At 44.7% G+C, this 13880-nt stretch overlaps 1 protein-coding gene across 1 annotated transcript; it reads right to left on the minus strand.

The window, feature by feature from the left end:
- Nucleotides 1–318: 318 nt before the first annotated feature.
- On the minus strand, nucleotides 319–7673 carry LOC120688473 (putative disease resistance protein RGA3). Its single transcript, XM_039970809.1, has 3 exons — nucleotides 6401–7673; nucleotides 778–3034; nucleotides 319–687 (listed from the first exon to the last, which is right to left on the minus strand). Exons 1-2 carry the CDS (start codon nucleotides 7474–7476, stop codon nucleotides 829–831), a joined length of 3282 nt encoding a protein of 1093 aa, XP_039826743.1. The 5' UTR covers nucleotides 7477–7673; the 3' UTR covers nucleotides 319–687; nucleotides 778–828.
- Between the last annotated feature and the right edge of the window lie 6207 nt (nucleotides 7674–13880).

Below are 13880 nucleotides of genomic sequence, written 5' to 3' on the forward strand. Positions count from 1 at the left end.
GTTCGTTGTACTATGACGCTTTGTTGTGCGCTTATAAGCATGCATATTCTTGATCATATCGCTGATCGATGTATTGTTGTTGGTTGTGTAGCTGTGATGAAAGACGGTGCGTCGGTGCAGGAGGAGCCCAGCAGGCCGGAGCAGGTGACGGCGGTGGTGGCCAACGCAACGAATTTGGTGTGCCGGAAATGTAGTTGTTGCGAAGCCTGGGGCACGGACCCGGAGGTCTGCTATAAGAGTTGTTGCTACGAGAAGTCACGATTGGCCACCTGTGGATGTGCCAACTGTAGGGGTAAGTAACCCTGCTGGGAGAAAATATTGCTTAAGTATATATATATGAACTTCTTCTCTTCTGGCGGATGAAAGGAAGGCTACAAAAGAGTGGCGCTTGTAGTACAAATCAGGAGAAAATACCAAGGTTATATGCCTACACATATACTTAGCATACAGCGTGCATAGCATGAAACCACGTTATCTTCGACGATACATTCACAAGGTATTTTCCCTTCATTTGGCCCGGTCGTCACTTAAACATCGCCGGGCGGGCAGCCCTTGTTGGAACCCTACAAACTGAAACTTAGATCACCAAGAAAACATCCATCCAAAGCATGATCACAACAGTGCAACGGAGAACAAAGGACTGCATGATCACAAGTCTTCTTTGAAACTGATGCACAACAGAGAAACCTGAAAGTGGCAATACCAGGATCAGAAATAGTATCTTTGGGATGCATGTATGCAGCAAGTACAGAAGAGAAAGAACACAACATGACGTACCCTTTTAATCTCTCTGGATTTATGGCAGGGTAACAAAGTGATGCTAGTTCACTAGTCAGCAGCAGCGGACACTTCATGGCCATCAATCCATAATAAGATGCTGCCACGATCTGCAATCCCCTCATTCCTACAAGACCGTGCAAGCAGAGGGCAATTGTTAATGCTCACGACCTGCACTGAGCTAGGCAAGCCTCTATTTGGCAGGGACTGAACAGAACCACAGTCTGAAATCTCTAGCCTTATTAACGAACAAAGACCAATCATCTCCGGGAGGTAAGTAATCTGCTCACAAGCAACAATCTCCATGTCTTCCAATGCTTGCAAGCGTTCTATGCCCCATGGCAGTTCACGAAGTTGGGGGCAATACCTTACAGAGAAGTGAGTCAGATTGCATGGTGGCCAATCCTCAGGTATGTACTGCAGTTGCTCGCAGTGACTGATCTCAAGGCGTTGCAAAGATGTATGGAACAGTCCAAGCCCTGAGGGTAGGCGTACTGTCGGCAATTTGCAAAGGGTGATGGATATAGGAGAAAAAAGGGAAGGCCATGATCTCAAAATCCACTCACCACTTGCATTTACACTCAAGTACTTTAGAGATGGGAAGCTCCAAAGGCCTTGGAAACTTGGTGACCCTTCCACGGTTAGCTTTGCCAGTGAAGGGAGATAGTGAGTGACTTGTTCCAGCTTGCAGCAATTCTCGATAACAAGCTCAAGAAGACTAGGGAAAGCACATTTCTCTTCCCCATCCCAGATCTCTAATATCTCCATCCTCTCCAAATGTAGCTTCTTCAGAGATTGGAAACTAGCCATACTTCTACAACAAAATCTGCTGCAAGCTATGGAAACCAAGCTTTGCCAACCTTTCAGATGGAGGTTTTCTAAAAGAGGCAACATGCCAAGGGAAGGGAGAACACTGCAACTCTTAAAATCATAGAGGCACACGGTGAGGAGATTTGTGTACTCTGCAGAACCAAGCCAGCTAGGGCATGCCATGCTGGTGTAACCAGAAATGGTAAGCTCCTTAATCTTGGTGGGTGGCTTTAGGTTCTCTAGAATTTCATCAGCTTTTTTGTTATTGTTTCCCCATGACAGCTCCAGCTTTTGAAGGAACTGCTTGGAAGCCAAATTCGCCAGGGCAGCATCTTGCGCACCTTCAACATGGTGCAGATTTGAAATGAGAAGTTTCCCACGGAGATTATTCAAATTGGCCAACTCCCCTATACCACCTTTGTGAGTGTAGACCCCAAGAGAGGTCTTGCTTATGACAAATCTTGAGAGTGTTTGAAGATCAGACAACAACCCTATATCCTTGGGCATAGATCTCAAGCTGCAGAAATTGCGCCAGGGATCACGAGTCATTGCCAGATCAATATGCCTTAGCTTGCGAAGATTCTTTAATTCATGTGGCAACTCTTCCAGATCATAACAGTTTCTGAGGCCCAATGTTTGAAGATTGTAGAGTTCACAAATTAACCGGGGTAAGCATTTGATCTTGGTGCCTTGAAGCTGGAGGCACCGAAGATGTTTCAATTTTCCAATCGATTTAGGCAGATTAGTCACACCAAAATTACTAAAATCCAAAGTGCGTAGCCTTGTAAATCTCTTACCAATGTCATCAGGGATTTTTAGTTCCAAATCCTCAGAGCCACCCAAAACTATAAATGTGTGCAAGAACTCACCACAGGAAATCACATCAAACATGTCTTGACTGGCAACCTTATTGAACACTACTGTTAAATGCCTGACTTTTGCTGGAAGGTTGTAAGGTTCTCCCATCATATAACATTTACAGTCCGCACCCGAGACTTGTGAAGCAAGATTGTGCATCATTTCAGAAAAGCTGTAACTGTGTTCTTCTCCAGAGCAGCCAACGTGTGCTCTCTGAAAAAAGGATTGGTTAACTAAAGATCTGAAGTAAGATCGTCCAGTGTCCTCAATTGTTTCCCTGGAGTCACGATTCTTATCAGGTATAATGAAGTCTTGAGCCATCCAATGCTGGATAAGCCATTCCTTCTCAAACTGGAACTTTCGTGGAATAATAGAACTGTACGCAAAACAAGGCTTGAGATGGGAGTCCAACTGTGCATAACTCAATCGGTGGGCTTTATTGAAATGACTGGTGCTAGAATCCCATTCCTTCCGCAAAATGTCTACCCACTTGCTTCTGTCATTCTCCTGGTGCTGGAAAATGCTATATCCTAAACTTGCTGCTATGAAAGGTACACCCTTGCACTTCTGTAAAACTTCATCCTTCAATCTGCAAAACAAACATTGTCATAACTCATGACATCTGAAGCATAATGTTGCACACGATTTAGAAAATGATTGAGGTTGAAAGAAAAAAAATATTGATCATTCCATTCTTTTTTATTTGTCATTTTACCTTGTTAAAAGTCCATATTACTCCCCTCAAGTATCGTCAAAGTCCGGATAACCGCCTCAACTATTTCTTAGTCCAATTTACCCCTTAATAAGATTTATCTATTTTGGGAGAAACTTGGTTTTGATGCAAGATGGGTAAGGGCCATGATCAGCCTTACGGTAAGGCTGATCATGGGTGTGTTTCTTCAGTTAAGTATTCGGACAGATTTAACTCCATGGAGACTGAATCCTTTACTCCTACCAGAGGTATTCGACAAGGGGACCCACTATTCCCTTACCTCTTTTTGATGGTTGCGGAAGGTTTATCCCGCCTGATACAGAAGGCTGAGCAGAGAGGAGAATTAGATGGGATAAAAGTTTGTTGAGGAGCTCGACAGTATCCCATTTATTATTTGTAGATGACTCACTAATTCTTATGAAAGCTGATAAACAAAATGCAGACTGCCTAAGGAGCATACTTGATAGGTACTGCCAAAATTCTGGGCAATTATTAAGTGATAATAAATCAAGCATATTTTTTTTTCTGAGAATACAACACTGGATGTGAAAGCTGAGGTGAGCTCAGTTCTGAATATTACAAATGAATCTTTAAATGATAAGTATTTGGGTTTGCCAGCGTTGCTTGGGGTGGACAGGAGTGATTGCTTCCGGCATCTCATTGACAGGATAAGCCTGAGAGTAAATGGCTGGAAGGAGAAAATATTGAGCTCAGGAGGTAAGGAGGACCTAATCAAATCTATTGCTCGGGCCGTGCCAACATATGCGATGATGGTGTTTAGAATCCCGAAGAAAATATGTAAAGGGATGAAAGACATAATGTTGCAGTATTGGTGGGGTGATGATGATGGAAAGAGAAGGATCCACTGGCAGGCTTGGTGGAAATTGTGTTTACCAAAGGCCAAAGGGGGGGGGGGGAGTATGGGGTTTAGAGATTTTCAGAGTTTCAACCTAGCATTGCTTGCAAAACAGGTGTGGAGGCTACTCAGCGAGCCGGACTCGCTATGTGCAAGAATGTTGAGGGTGAAGTATTATCCTGACGGGAAACTTCTCCAAGCGAAAAGGAGCTCATACACGTGGCAAAGCGTGCTGGCAGGGCTCGAATGCTTCAAACAAGGTTATATTTGGCGTGCTGGCAATGGATCACAAATTAATATTTGGAACATGAAGGTTCTCACACCCAGAGGCAATATTCTGGTGTCCACGGTCGACGAGATAATTAGCCCACTTGATGGACATTGGGATTTACAGATAATCTGCTCGTTATTTTGGCCGACAGACGTTCACCGTATCCTCCAAATCCCTATCCGCAATGGTCGCGAGGATGTGGTAGCTTGGCTCCATAATTGGAATGGGTTATTTACAGTTAAATCGGCCTATCACTGCCAATGGAACCAGAGGTACTGTGCTAGAAATAATGCCGATGCTGCAGGTGGTACAAGCTCAAGTTCAGTATGGAAAGGGCTATGGAAACTGTCAGGACCGAGCAAGATCAAAACATTTGCTTGGCGAGTGCTTGATGCATGTATACCGTGCTTGGTGATTTTGGCCAATAAGCATATATCAAAATATCAAATACTGGAACCTGTCCTATACTCCTATGTGCCAATCGGGTGCAGAGGATATAGAGTTTGTTGGTCAGGTCCTATACTCCAAGGTCTCCAGTAGGGTGTAGAGTTTGTTGGTCAGGTCCTGCAGTGATCTTTTTGTGTAATAGCTGGTGGTGTTTTTTTTCCCAACTCCACTCTAGTCCAAGGTGGTTTTGGGGGTTTATGTAATTGGACTACCTCTTCTTCTTAATACAAAGATACACGGCTCTCCTGCGTGTTCGAAAAAAAAATTGTACTAAGAGATTTGCACTTTTACTTTATTAAAAATGATCATTTTTTGTTGACATTATGGTTTTCTAAAAGGTTACATATAGAAGTGTTTTCCAATAAAGAGAAAAGTCCATTTGACCCCCTGAACTTGTCAAGAGTTTTTTTTTAAAAAAAATCCTCCAACTCCAAACCGGATATTATACACCCTCATCTCCTCAAAACTGTTACTAACCTTGGAGGATTGAGAAGATGGGATGTCAATCAGTAGAGAAGGCCATGTATTATATAGAGCCATTTAGGAATATCAAGAGTCTCTTAGGAATATAGAGAGACTCATAGGAATATAAAGAGCCTTAATAAAAACTAGGCAAATGACTCTCACATGTGGTCCCCACCTATCATCACCTACCTCTCCTCTCTTCCTCTCCACCATGGCAAGGGCAACGAGCCCTGCCGCCGTGTGCAGGCGAGAGCCACAAGCTCCCCCGCCACGCTCGGGGCCACCGAGCTCCACCGCGGCCTCGCGGGCGACAGGCCGCGAGCTCCGTCGCCGCCGCACATGCGGGAGCCATGCTGGCTGGAAAGAACGAGTAGGGGGCAAAGAACAAGAAGGCTGAGGTGAACTCGTAGATGCCCGTGATGGTGGCGACTTGTGCCGGCGTGGCTTGAGGCGTCCTGAATCGCGCGGCGCGAACAGACGGAACACGAGGTGAGGTGCTCGGCTCGGCCATGGCGGAGAGGGAGAGGAAGAGATGAGAGGTAGGTGATGATAGGTGAGAACCACATATAAGTGAGAGGGGGGAAGCCATGTCAGCAAAAACCGCCCTCAGAAGTGCAGGGGGTGGTTTGCTTGGTTTTGAGGAGATGAGGGTGTATAATATCCGGTTTTGGAGTTAGAGGGGTATTTTTAAACTCGGTGAAAAGTTCACGGGGTCAAATGAACTTTTCTTTTCAATAAAAGGCTGCCTTTTTGAAAAACATAAACAAAGGTTCACCAGCTTACACTATTTCACTAAAAGGTGTCTAGTCCAAGTGCCCTAGGTTTTCAACCTTGAAGTGTTAATATTTTAAAGGAGTTCAATCTGAGTACTGTAACTTTAAAGGTGATGTGGTCTAACATGGAGTCTAAGTTAGGAGTCAAGTTCAGAGTAAAAGACGAATTGACCTTCGATGGCCTCTCCTCAATAGGATTGGCGAATTCATGTTAAAGAGCAGTAATATTTTTTTGGATGGAAAAAAGATCAGTAATGGAGCAAAACCTTCAAATAACTCGGTAATGTTTCACTTCTACTGTTGCAACAATCAGCCAACACTTTGGTAAAGTTGCCCGAAATTTTGCACTTCTACTTTTTATCTTCAAAAACACATTTCTGTTTTTCTGCTCAAATCAACAAGTTAAGTTGTAGAAAGGATTCAAAAAGTACCTTCTGTCTAGGTTATCTCCATAATTATGCACATGACTTCCTGTGCCCTGGGCACACTGGCAGAATAATAACCAGCAGTCCTTTTCTTGCAGATGTTGCAACACATATGGAGCATTACCTAGAACTCGAGCAACTTGTCTACTCCTAGTTGTCACAATTATCTTGCCTCCCCCAACGCCACTGATATATAATGAACGTTTGAGCTTATCCCAGTCCTCCCAGTTCTCACTCCAGTAATCATCCAGAACAAGGAGATACCTTCTTCCTCGTAGCAGCTTTTCCAGGCGCATTTGGAGGGTATTCAGGCTGTAAGAATGAGATGGAAAGCCTTGTATGGATTCTACGATAGATGAAGTGATCCTTTCTATATTGAACTCATGTGACACATGAACCCACAGCTTCAGTTCAAAGTGCATAGATACACGCTCATCGTTGAGGACTAGCTGAGCCACAGTTGTCTTCCCAACATAAGCGTCCCCCACTATTGGCAAGACTTCATCATTGGGCTTCAGATTAGGCTGGAGAAGAATACCAACAATCTTTTCCTGATCATTATCTCTACCACAAACCACAGTTGGAGGAAGCAAGGTGGTTGGATCGAGCCCACCACCTTCATAGTGCTGGCTTCCATGGCCATGGGCATCTGCTTGAAAGGCCAAATGCATTTCTTTTATTTCTTTGATACAATCAATTGTCCTAGCAAAATCCTTAATCTTCTTTTCCATATCATGCCTAAACTTCATACGTAAAGGATTCAAATCAGAATATGGACGGCTATTACGCAAATTGGCAAAATGGATCACCTGGCGGCGTTGAACTTCATAGAAGTACTCATCCAATACCTCCATCCCATGGTAGCTAGCATCTTTCAGGCTGGCAAACAATAATTTCTGTGACTCGGAAAGCCATGTCTTCTTCTCAGCTCCTTTAAGAATAGCCTGAATCATGTCCACATTAGAAATCAAACTTTTCCTCTCTTCATCAAGATGACATTCAGATTGCAGCTCCTTCTTCAAAAATTCTGCGATGGACTGAAAAAGGACTTGCAGAAAGGCTGAGAGTACAGCATCACCCATTGAGAGGATTGAGTTCCTGAGGTAGTTCACGAGCAAGTGAAGAATGCCCACTGGTCAAGAGAAGAAGGCCTCTCATGCATAGGCGCCTTATAAATATGATAGCGTTGAAGAAAATGATAAGCCGATTAATAACCAGTAGGAGACTTGGAACTTGTCAAAGTCAACTGCAATTAACAGTCTAACAACTGGCATCGACATCTATACGACTGGTCCAGCTTTTGAATGGGATGGTGGAGATCGATGCTTATTGCACTTTTTAGAAGGAAATGATATTAGTAGTTACTCCCTCCGTCCATAAGTCTCCATCGTATTAGCCTTCGGTGTAATGATCAGTCTGCAGTGCTGAAAGAACCTCATCCGGTCATTCATCTTAGACAAAGCTTCAAAAGCATACAATTCAGATCAGTCTCTAAGTCATTTTATTATAGCTGGCATACTTATGCAGTTAGGCTAAGCAATTAACATTAGTCAGGGACACAGGGAGCTACATGCCTACATCTTATAGTGGTCAGTCTCATCAAAGAACATCAACTGCGACAGTGTTTCAAAGGCATCACCTAGGGCGCCTTTTTTATTTTTGCATTTTTCAAAAAAAAAATTTACAGAAATATATTTTTGGATTTAGGTTTTACAAATCTATACCCCTACCGCCCGGCAGGGGGGCGGCAGGGGGCCTACCGCCCGGCAGGTGGGCGGTAGGGACCTATATGTAAATAAAAATAAATTTTTTTTGCGCAGAGGTCCTTGGAGGGAGCCTGCCGCCCTCCTGCCGGGCGGCAGGCCCCCTGCCGCCAACTGGTGGGGCGGCAGGGGGCCTGCCGCCCGGCAGGGGGGCGGCAGGCTCCCTCCTCAAATATAAAACTCCAACCCTTCCCTCTGCGATCTTATTTTCTGCCCACGAGATCCAGAGAGGGGAGAAGGAGAGTGGAGGGGTGAGGGAGGTAAAAAAACCGGCGAAGCCCTGCAGGATTTTTGATCCGAACCGCAGGTAACCAATATTTCTCAACTATTATGGACTTGTTTCTAAAATAATCATGAATTAGAATAGATTTAGATTTTGGATAGTGAAATATAGAATAGTAAACTTAGTATGACAGTACCTTACTGTTATTGCAGCATAAGGCAATGTCTGCCTCCAATTCTGTTGGATTTTCATGGATCGAAGAAAAATCCAGTATATTTCTTGAGATCATGACACGTCTTGTAATCAGTAAGATGTTGGATCCATTAGCGGATAGTACGATAGAGATGGTGTTGTCCAAATTAGTTGAGTTTAAATATTTGACATTGTTTCGAGGTATTACAATGCAAGATTTAAAGGAATACCTGCTAGAACATAGGAAGATATACATGAGGGTATGTGAACTAGCGAATCATCAACATGTTATTGGATTCTTACAAACTACTTGTAAGATATGGATGCGGCCAGAGGTGTATGAGATGCACATTAAGGTAACTCTTATTCAGTTCTAATCACGTCCGTTATTTGTAATCCATATTTACGAAATAGTAAAATTATTGTGTAATTATATGCTAGGATTACCCCGAGGACACGGAGTTGATTAACAAATCGATACCAAATTTCAAAAAATTGGTATGTATCTTCGGTGGAGTTATGCCGCAAACTAGACGAAGGAGGTGGAAAAGATCTTCGGGTCATAGTTCTCGGCCTCCGCAAGAACACGTGATCGGAGGTTCGTCAAGTCGTGCTGCACCACCTCGAGCACCTAGTTGTGTAAACTGGGATGACGATATGGATGACTTTATGCCCCCCAAATCGTGGCCTCGAACACCTGATGTTCCTCCCCCTGTACATGAAAGTAGAACCATAAAAGAGAGAAAGGGAAAGTCAAGAGGTTCGTCAAGTCAAACTGCACCACCTCCAGCACCAAGTTCTGTTAACTGGGATCACGACTTAGATGATTTCATGCCCCCCAAACCATGACCTCCAAGAGATGATGTTCCTCCCCCTGTGCGTGACTACCTAGATGATTTCATGAAATAATGTGTAACATATATTGTTCATCGGTCTAGATTGTGAAGCAAACTGTACTGAAATAATTTGGATTCTTCAGTATCATGGATGTGTACTCATTTAGCTATCTTCTATGTGTCACATTATGTGTCCAAGCATTTGGGGCTAGCCAATTTGATACAATGAACGATATATAAATATAACGTTAAACAAGATACCACATAAGATATTACATTAAAGGTTACGTTCATTACAACCAAATTCTATAGAAATACGCACTGCCAACTAGTTAAACAAGACATTTAGACATAGTACATACACAATATACTTAATTTCGTACACACAAATAAATGCACAACTAGATGCGGCGAATTCTTGTAGGTGGAGCCGATCCATCCGTCGGATTCCCGGAAGGTCCAGCCTCGGCAGCAGCATTGGGTACTGATAGCTCTGGGCACTTCTTGTAAGTGTGACCGTCCGCTCCACACAAGTTGCAATGTTTTTTCTTCTTTCCAGCCTCGGCCTCGTCCATTCCGTTCCGGATACGACGTGTCTGCCTTCGGCCTATGCCCCGCTTCGTAGCTGCATCAGGGATGAGAATTGGATGCAGATTTTTTTGAGTGAATGGGCCTAGACTACCAATGTCGTATATCTCATGACACCAAGTCTGTGCTGCGGCTTCTTTTGTGAAATATTGAGAAACATATGACGCAGCATCTAACCCAGATACAGAACAAGCCGCGATGACATGGGAGCATGGTAAGTGATGCACCTTTGGCTTCTGACATCGGCAGAACACCCTCCCGTCAATGGTTATCAAAACTTCTTGAATTACCCTTTGTCTGCGGACACCCTGTCCGGTCCTGTCCCTGCATGATACCTCAAATCTTTGCTCCTTTGTGCCCATCGATATGACTGAGTGAAATCGAGCCTTTTCAACTTTTTTCTCCATGTACTCATTGACCCTTCTGCAAAAATGCACTCCTAGATCATTAAGTAAGGGAGCGGCTGATGTGTATCGCTCCCGAAAATACCTTATGCATCCATACATGATGAACTCAACAATGCCAACAAGAGGAAATCCACGAACACGACGCATTACCATATTGTAACATTCAGCATGGTTGGTCGTCTCGCTCCCATAACATCTCCCATCTGTGTCATACATAAGTGACCACTTCTCTTTAGGTGCACCATCAATCCACTGTGAAAATGGCTTAGCATGTCCAACTAATGAATCTGTAGAACGTCTCCTGCTGGATGATGAGGCCTGGCTCTTAAGCAATTCAGCACTCATGTCATCAATTATAACCCACAAAGCATCAAACTTCCTCTGTTGATTCTGAGTGCACAATCGCTTGAACAAATTCATCAGATCCTTATTCTTGAACCGCTCATAAAAGTTAGCAGCCATATGCCTCACACACCACCTATTGACAACATCTGGCCATATAGGAGGTGAAAATTGACTACCTTCTTGGAGCTGTCTTATAGCTGCAAGTAGACCTGCATGCCTATCACTGATAAGGCAAACATTAGGCCTTCCAGCAACAACGTGAATCTTCAGACGTTCAAGAAACCAGTACCAGCTTTCTGTGTTCTCATTCTCAACAAAGGCAAAGGCGATGGGAACTATCTGCTTGTTGCAATCAATTCCGATTGCCGTCAGTATTGTTCCCTTATATTTCCCTGTCAGGAAAGTGCCGTCAATACACAGAACAGGAAGGCAGTAAATGAATGCCCTCACACATGCTCCAATGCAGAAGAAAGCTCGCAGCAGAATGCTTGGCCCCCCTGACAAGCACGGTAAACTGTATGTATCAAAAGCACTTCCAGGATTTCTTTGCACAATTGCTTCAAGCATACGAGGTAGGTTGTCATATGATGCTTCATAAGTGCCAAACCTCATCTCAAATACTTTTTGTTTAGCCCGCCTAGCCTTTGCATAGCTGATCACATACTGGAAATTCTGTTCGATGTCCCTAATTATCAATGCAGGCTCATAATCCATTTTGTCAAGAATCACCCCATACATCTTCTTAGCCACGAAAGTTGATGTGATATTACGATGATGTCCCACTACACCTGTCATTCTACAAGTATGTGGTGTAACAATTGAACATTCCCAGTGTGTCTTGAACTTTCCCTTATATGCATGCACTCGCCATGTACAGTCTCTATCTGCACACCTCACCTCGTATTCTTTGCTGCTAGACTTCAGTACTCTGAATTCCTTCCTCAGAGATACAGCCCAGAGCTTCACAGCATCCTTCACATCCTCAATGGTACGATACTTTGTCCCTTGTATGACCTCATTCACTCTGTATTCAAACTCCGGACATCTAATATCTTGTACCACTGGATTACCAAAACCCTCTTTACGCCATTCACCTAGCACTGGGAAGCGCTCATCGTCCTCATCGTCCGATGAGTCCCCACATTGCTCTATTATTTGTGCATCTTGGTCTTCTTTCTCCATATCCTCCACAATTCCAGGTATCCGCTCGCCTTCATCTGCTAAACCTTGTGGTTCTGGTTCTGGTTCTGGAGCTTGCACGTTCTCTTCTTCTTTATCCTCTTCCATCTCTTCATTGCAGTCAGATGTTGTGTGTGTTGACCCTTCACCTAAATCACCGGTCTTCTGGTGATTCTGAATTACCATTGCGAGAGGCCACCCACTTTCAAGAGCTGCGTGCATGTAATGTTGCCATTCTTCCGTACTATTTATATGCGTCAACTCTCAGAAATCCCCATTAGCTTCCCAGGAAGTCAAGGTATGAACCGTAAGCAAATGGGTCTTTGAATTCACATTGAACATCTTGTGAAGACATTTCTGTATGGACTCAAAACTCCTCTCTAGGGGTTTGTCTAGACTGCACTGTCTTCTTTCCAATGCTGATAGATTTACTCCATAGGAATCATGAGTAATTCTATAGAATTCACCGTAATGAACTTGAAATGCCACTTTGCTCGACATATCTGGAAGTGCAAAGACTTCATTTTAATTAATCTAATATCTACAAATATACTATGCCTTCAATTATAACCACTAATCCGAACCCTAAGTGCTTACAACAATAAAAAATACTAATCATAAAATTAAATATAAAAAAATCTGGAATGACAAAGTTGAGAAATATTGGTTACCTGCGGTTCGGATCAAAAATCCTGCAGGGCTTCGCCGGTTTTTTTACCTCCCTCACCCCTCCTCTCCCCTCTCTGGATCTCGTGGGCAGAAAATAAGGTCGCAGAGGGAAGGGTTGGAGTTTTATATTTGAGGAGGGAGCCTGCCGCCCCCCTGCCGGGCGGCAGGCCCCCTGCCGCCCCACCAGTTGGCGGCAGGGGGCCTGCCGCCCGGCAGGCGGGCGGCAGGCTCCCTCCAAGGACCTCTGCGCAAAAAAAAATTATTTTTATTTATATATAGGTCCCTACCGCCCACCTGCCGAGCGGTAGGCCCCCTGCCGCCCCCCTGTCGGGCGGTAGGGGTATAAATTTGTAAAACCTGAATCCAAAAAAATATTTCTGTAAATTTTTTTTTTGAAAAATGCAAAAAAAAAAAAGGCGCTCACCTAGGTGGAGACGCTCGTTCATGGGCCGGTGGGCTCTCCAGCATTGGGGTCGCCTGCTTTCGGTCGCGGACATGGACTTCCTTTGGGCCAGCAATCGTCTGGCTTGGCTGCCCGGCCCGTACTTTTGAATTCAAACGTGTGCAGCCCGGTCGACCGCGCCACGCTTCCCGCCTCGGAGGCGGACCCTGTGGTTCAGGCACCTCCCAGCTCTCCGGTGCCTGATCGGGTCGCTCGGGTCCCCACTGATTCGATCGTGCTCGAGACGGTACGCTTCTCGGATTCCGAACCACCTGTGTCGCCTTTGCAATCCTCTCCTGTTGATCAACAAAATGTTTCCACCGCTCGTGGTTCTTTGGGCACTGTACCACTTCATTTGCTGTCAGACACGGATGACTCGCTCCGTGCCATGGTCGCTGACTTTGCAACTTCTGTGTGCAGTACCCCTCCGCAACCCCTCCTGGTCGTTTCACCACCAAGACGACAGTCGCAGCCGGTGCCTCCAGAGCACACCTTTCGCCGGAGCGAACGGCTTGCCCAGAAGTCCAGGAGCCGGGCCACAAAACCTGTGGTGCAAGCGCAAAATGTCTTGATGAAGAAACTGGGCATCACCTCCGAGCAGCAAGCCCCGGATGCTACATCCTTCCAGCAGTATACAGCTACTTTCTCCTCCAACCTTACTGATTCACATTGTAAGGCGTTAGACGAGCTTCTACCCTCCGGTTTGGGCTCGTTTCAGGTGTTGGACTTTGCGTCTTAGGCATTGCTCCTGCCGGTCGTTGATCTTGGTCGCATAATTGGGCTCCATGTTAAGTGAAAATTGTCTAGTTTGGAATGTACGTGGCCTTAATGCGAGGGCACGC

This window comes from Panicum virgatum, chromosome 9N, assembly GCF_016808335.1.
Source record: "Panicum virgatum strain AP13 chromosome 9N, P.virgatum_v5, whole genome shotgun sequence".
NCBI classification, from domain to species: domain Eukaryota; kingdom Viridiplantae; phylum Streptophyta; class Magnoliopsida; order Poales; family Poaceae; genus Panicum; species Panicum virgatum.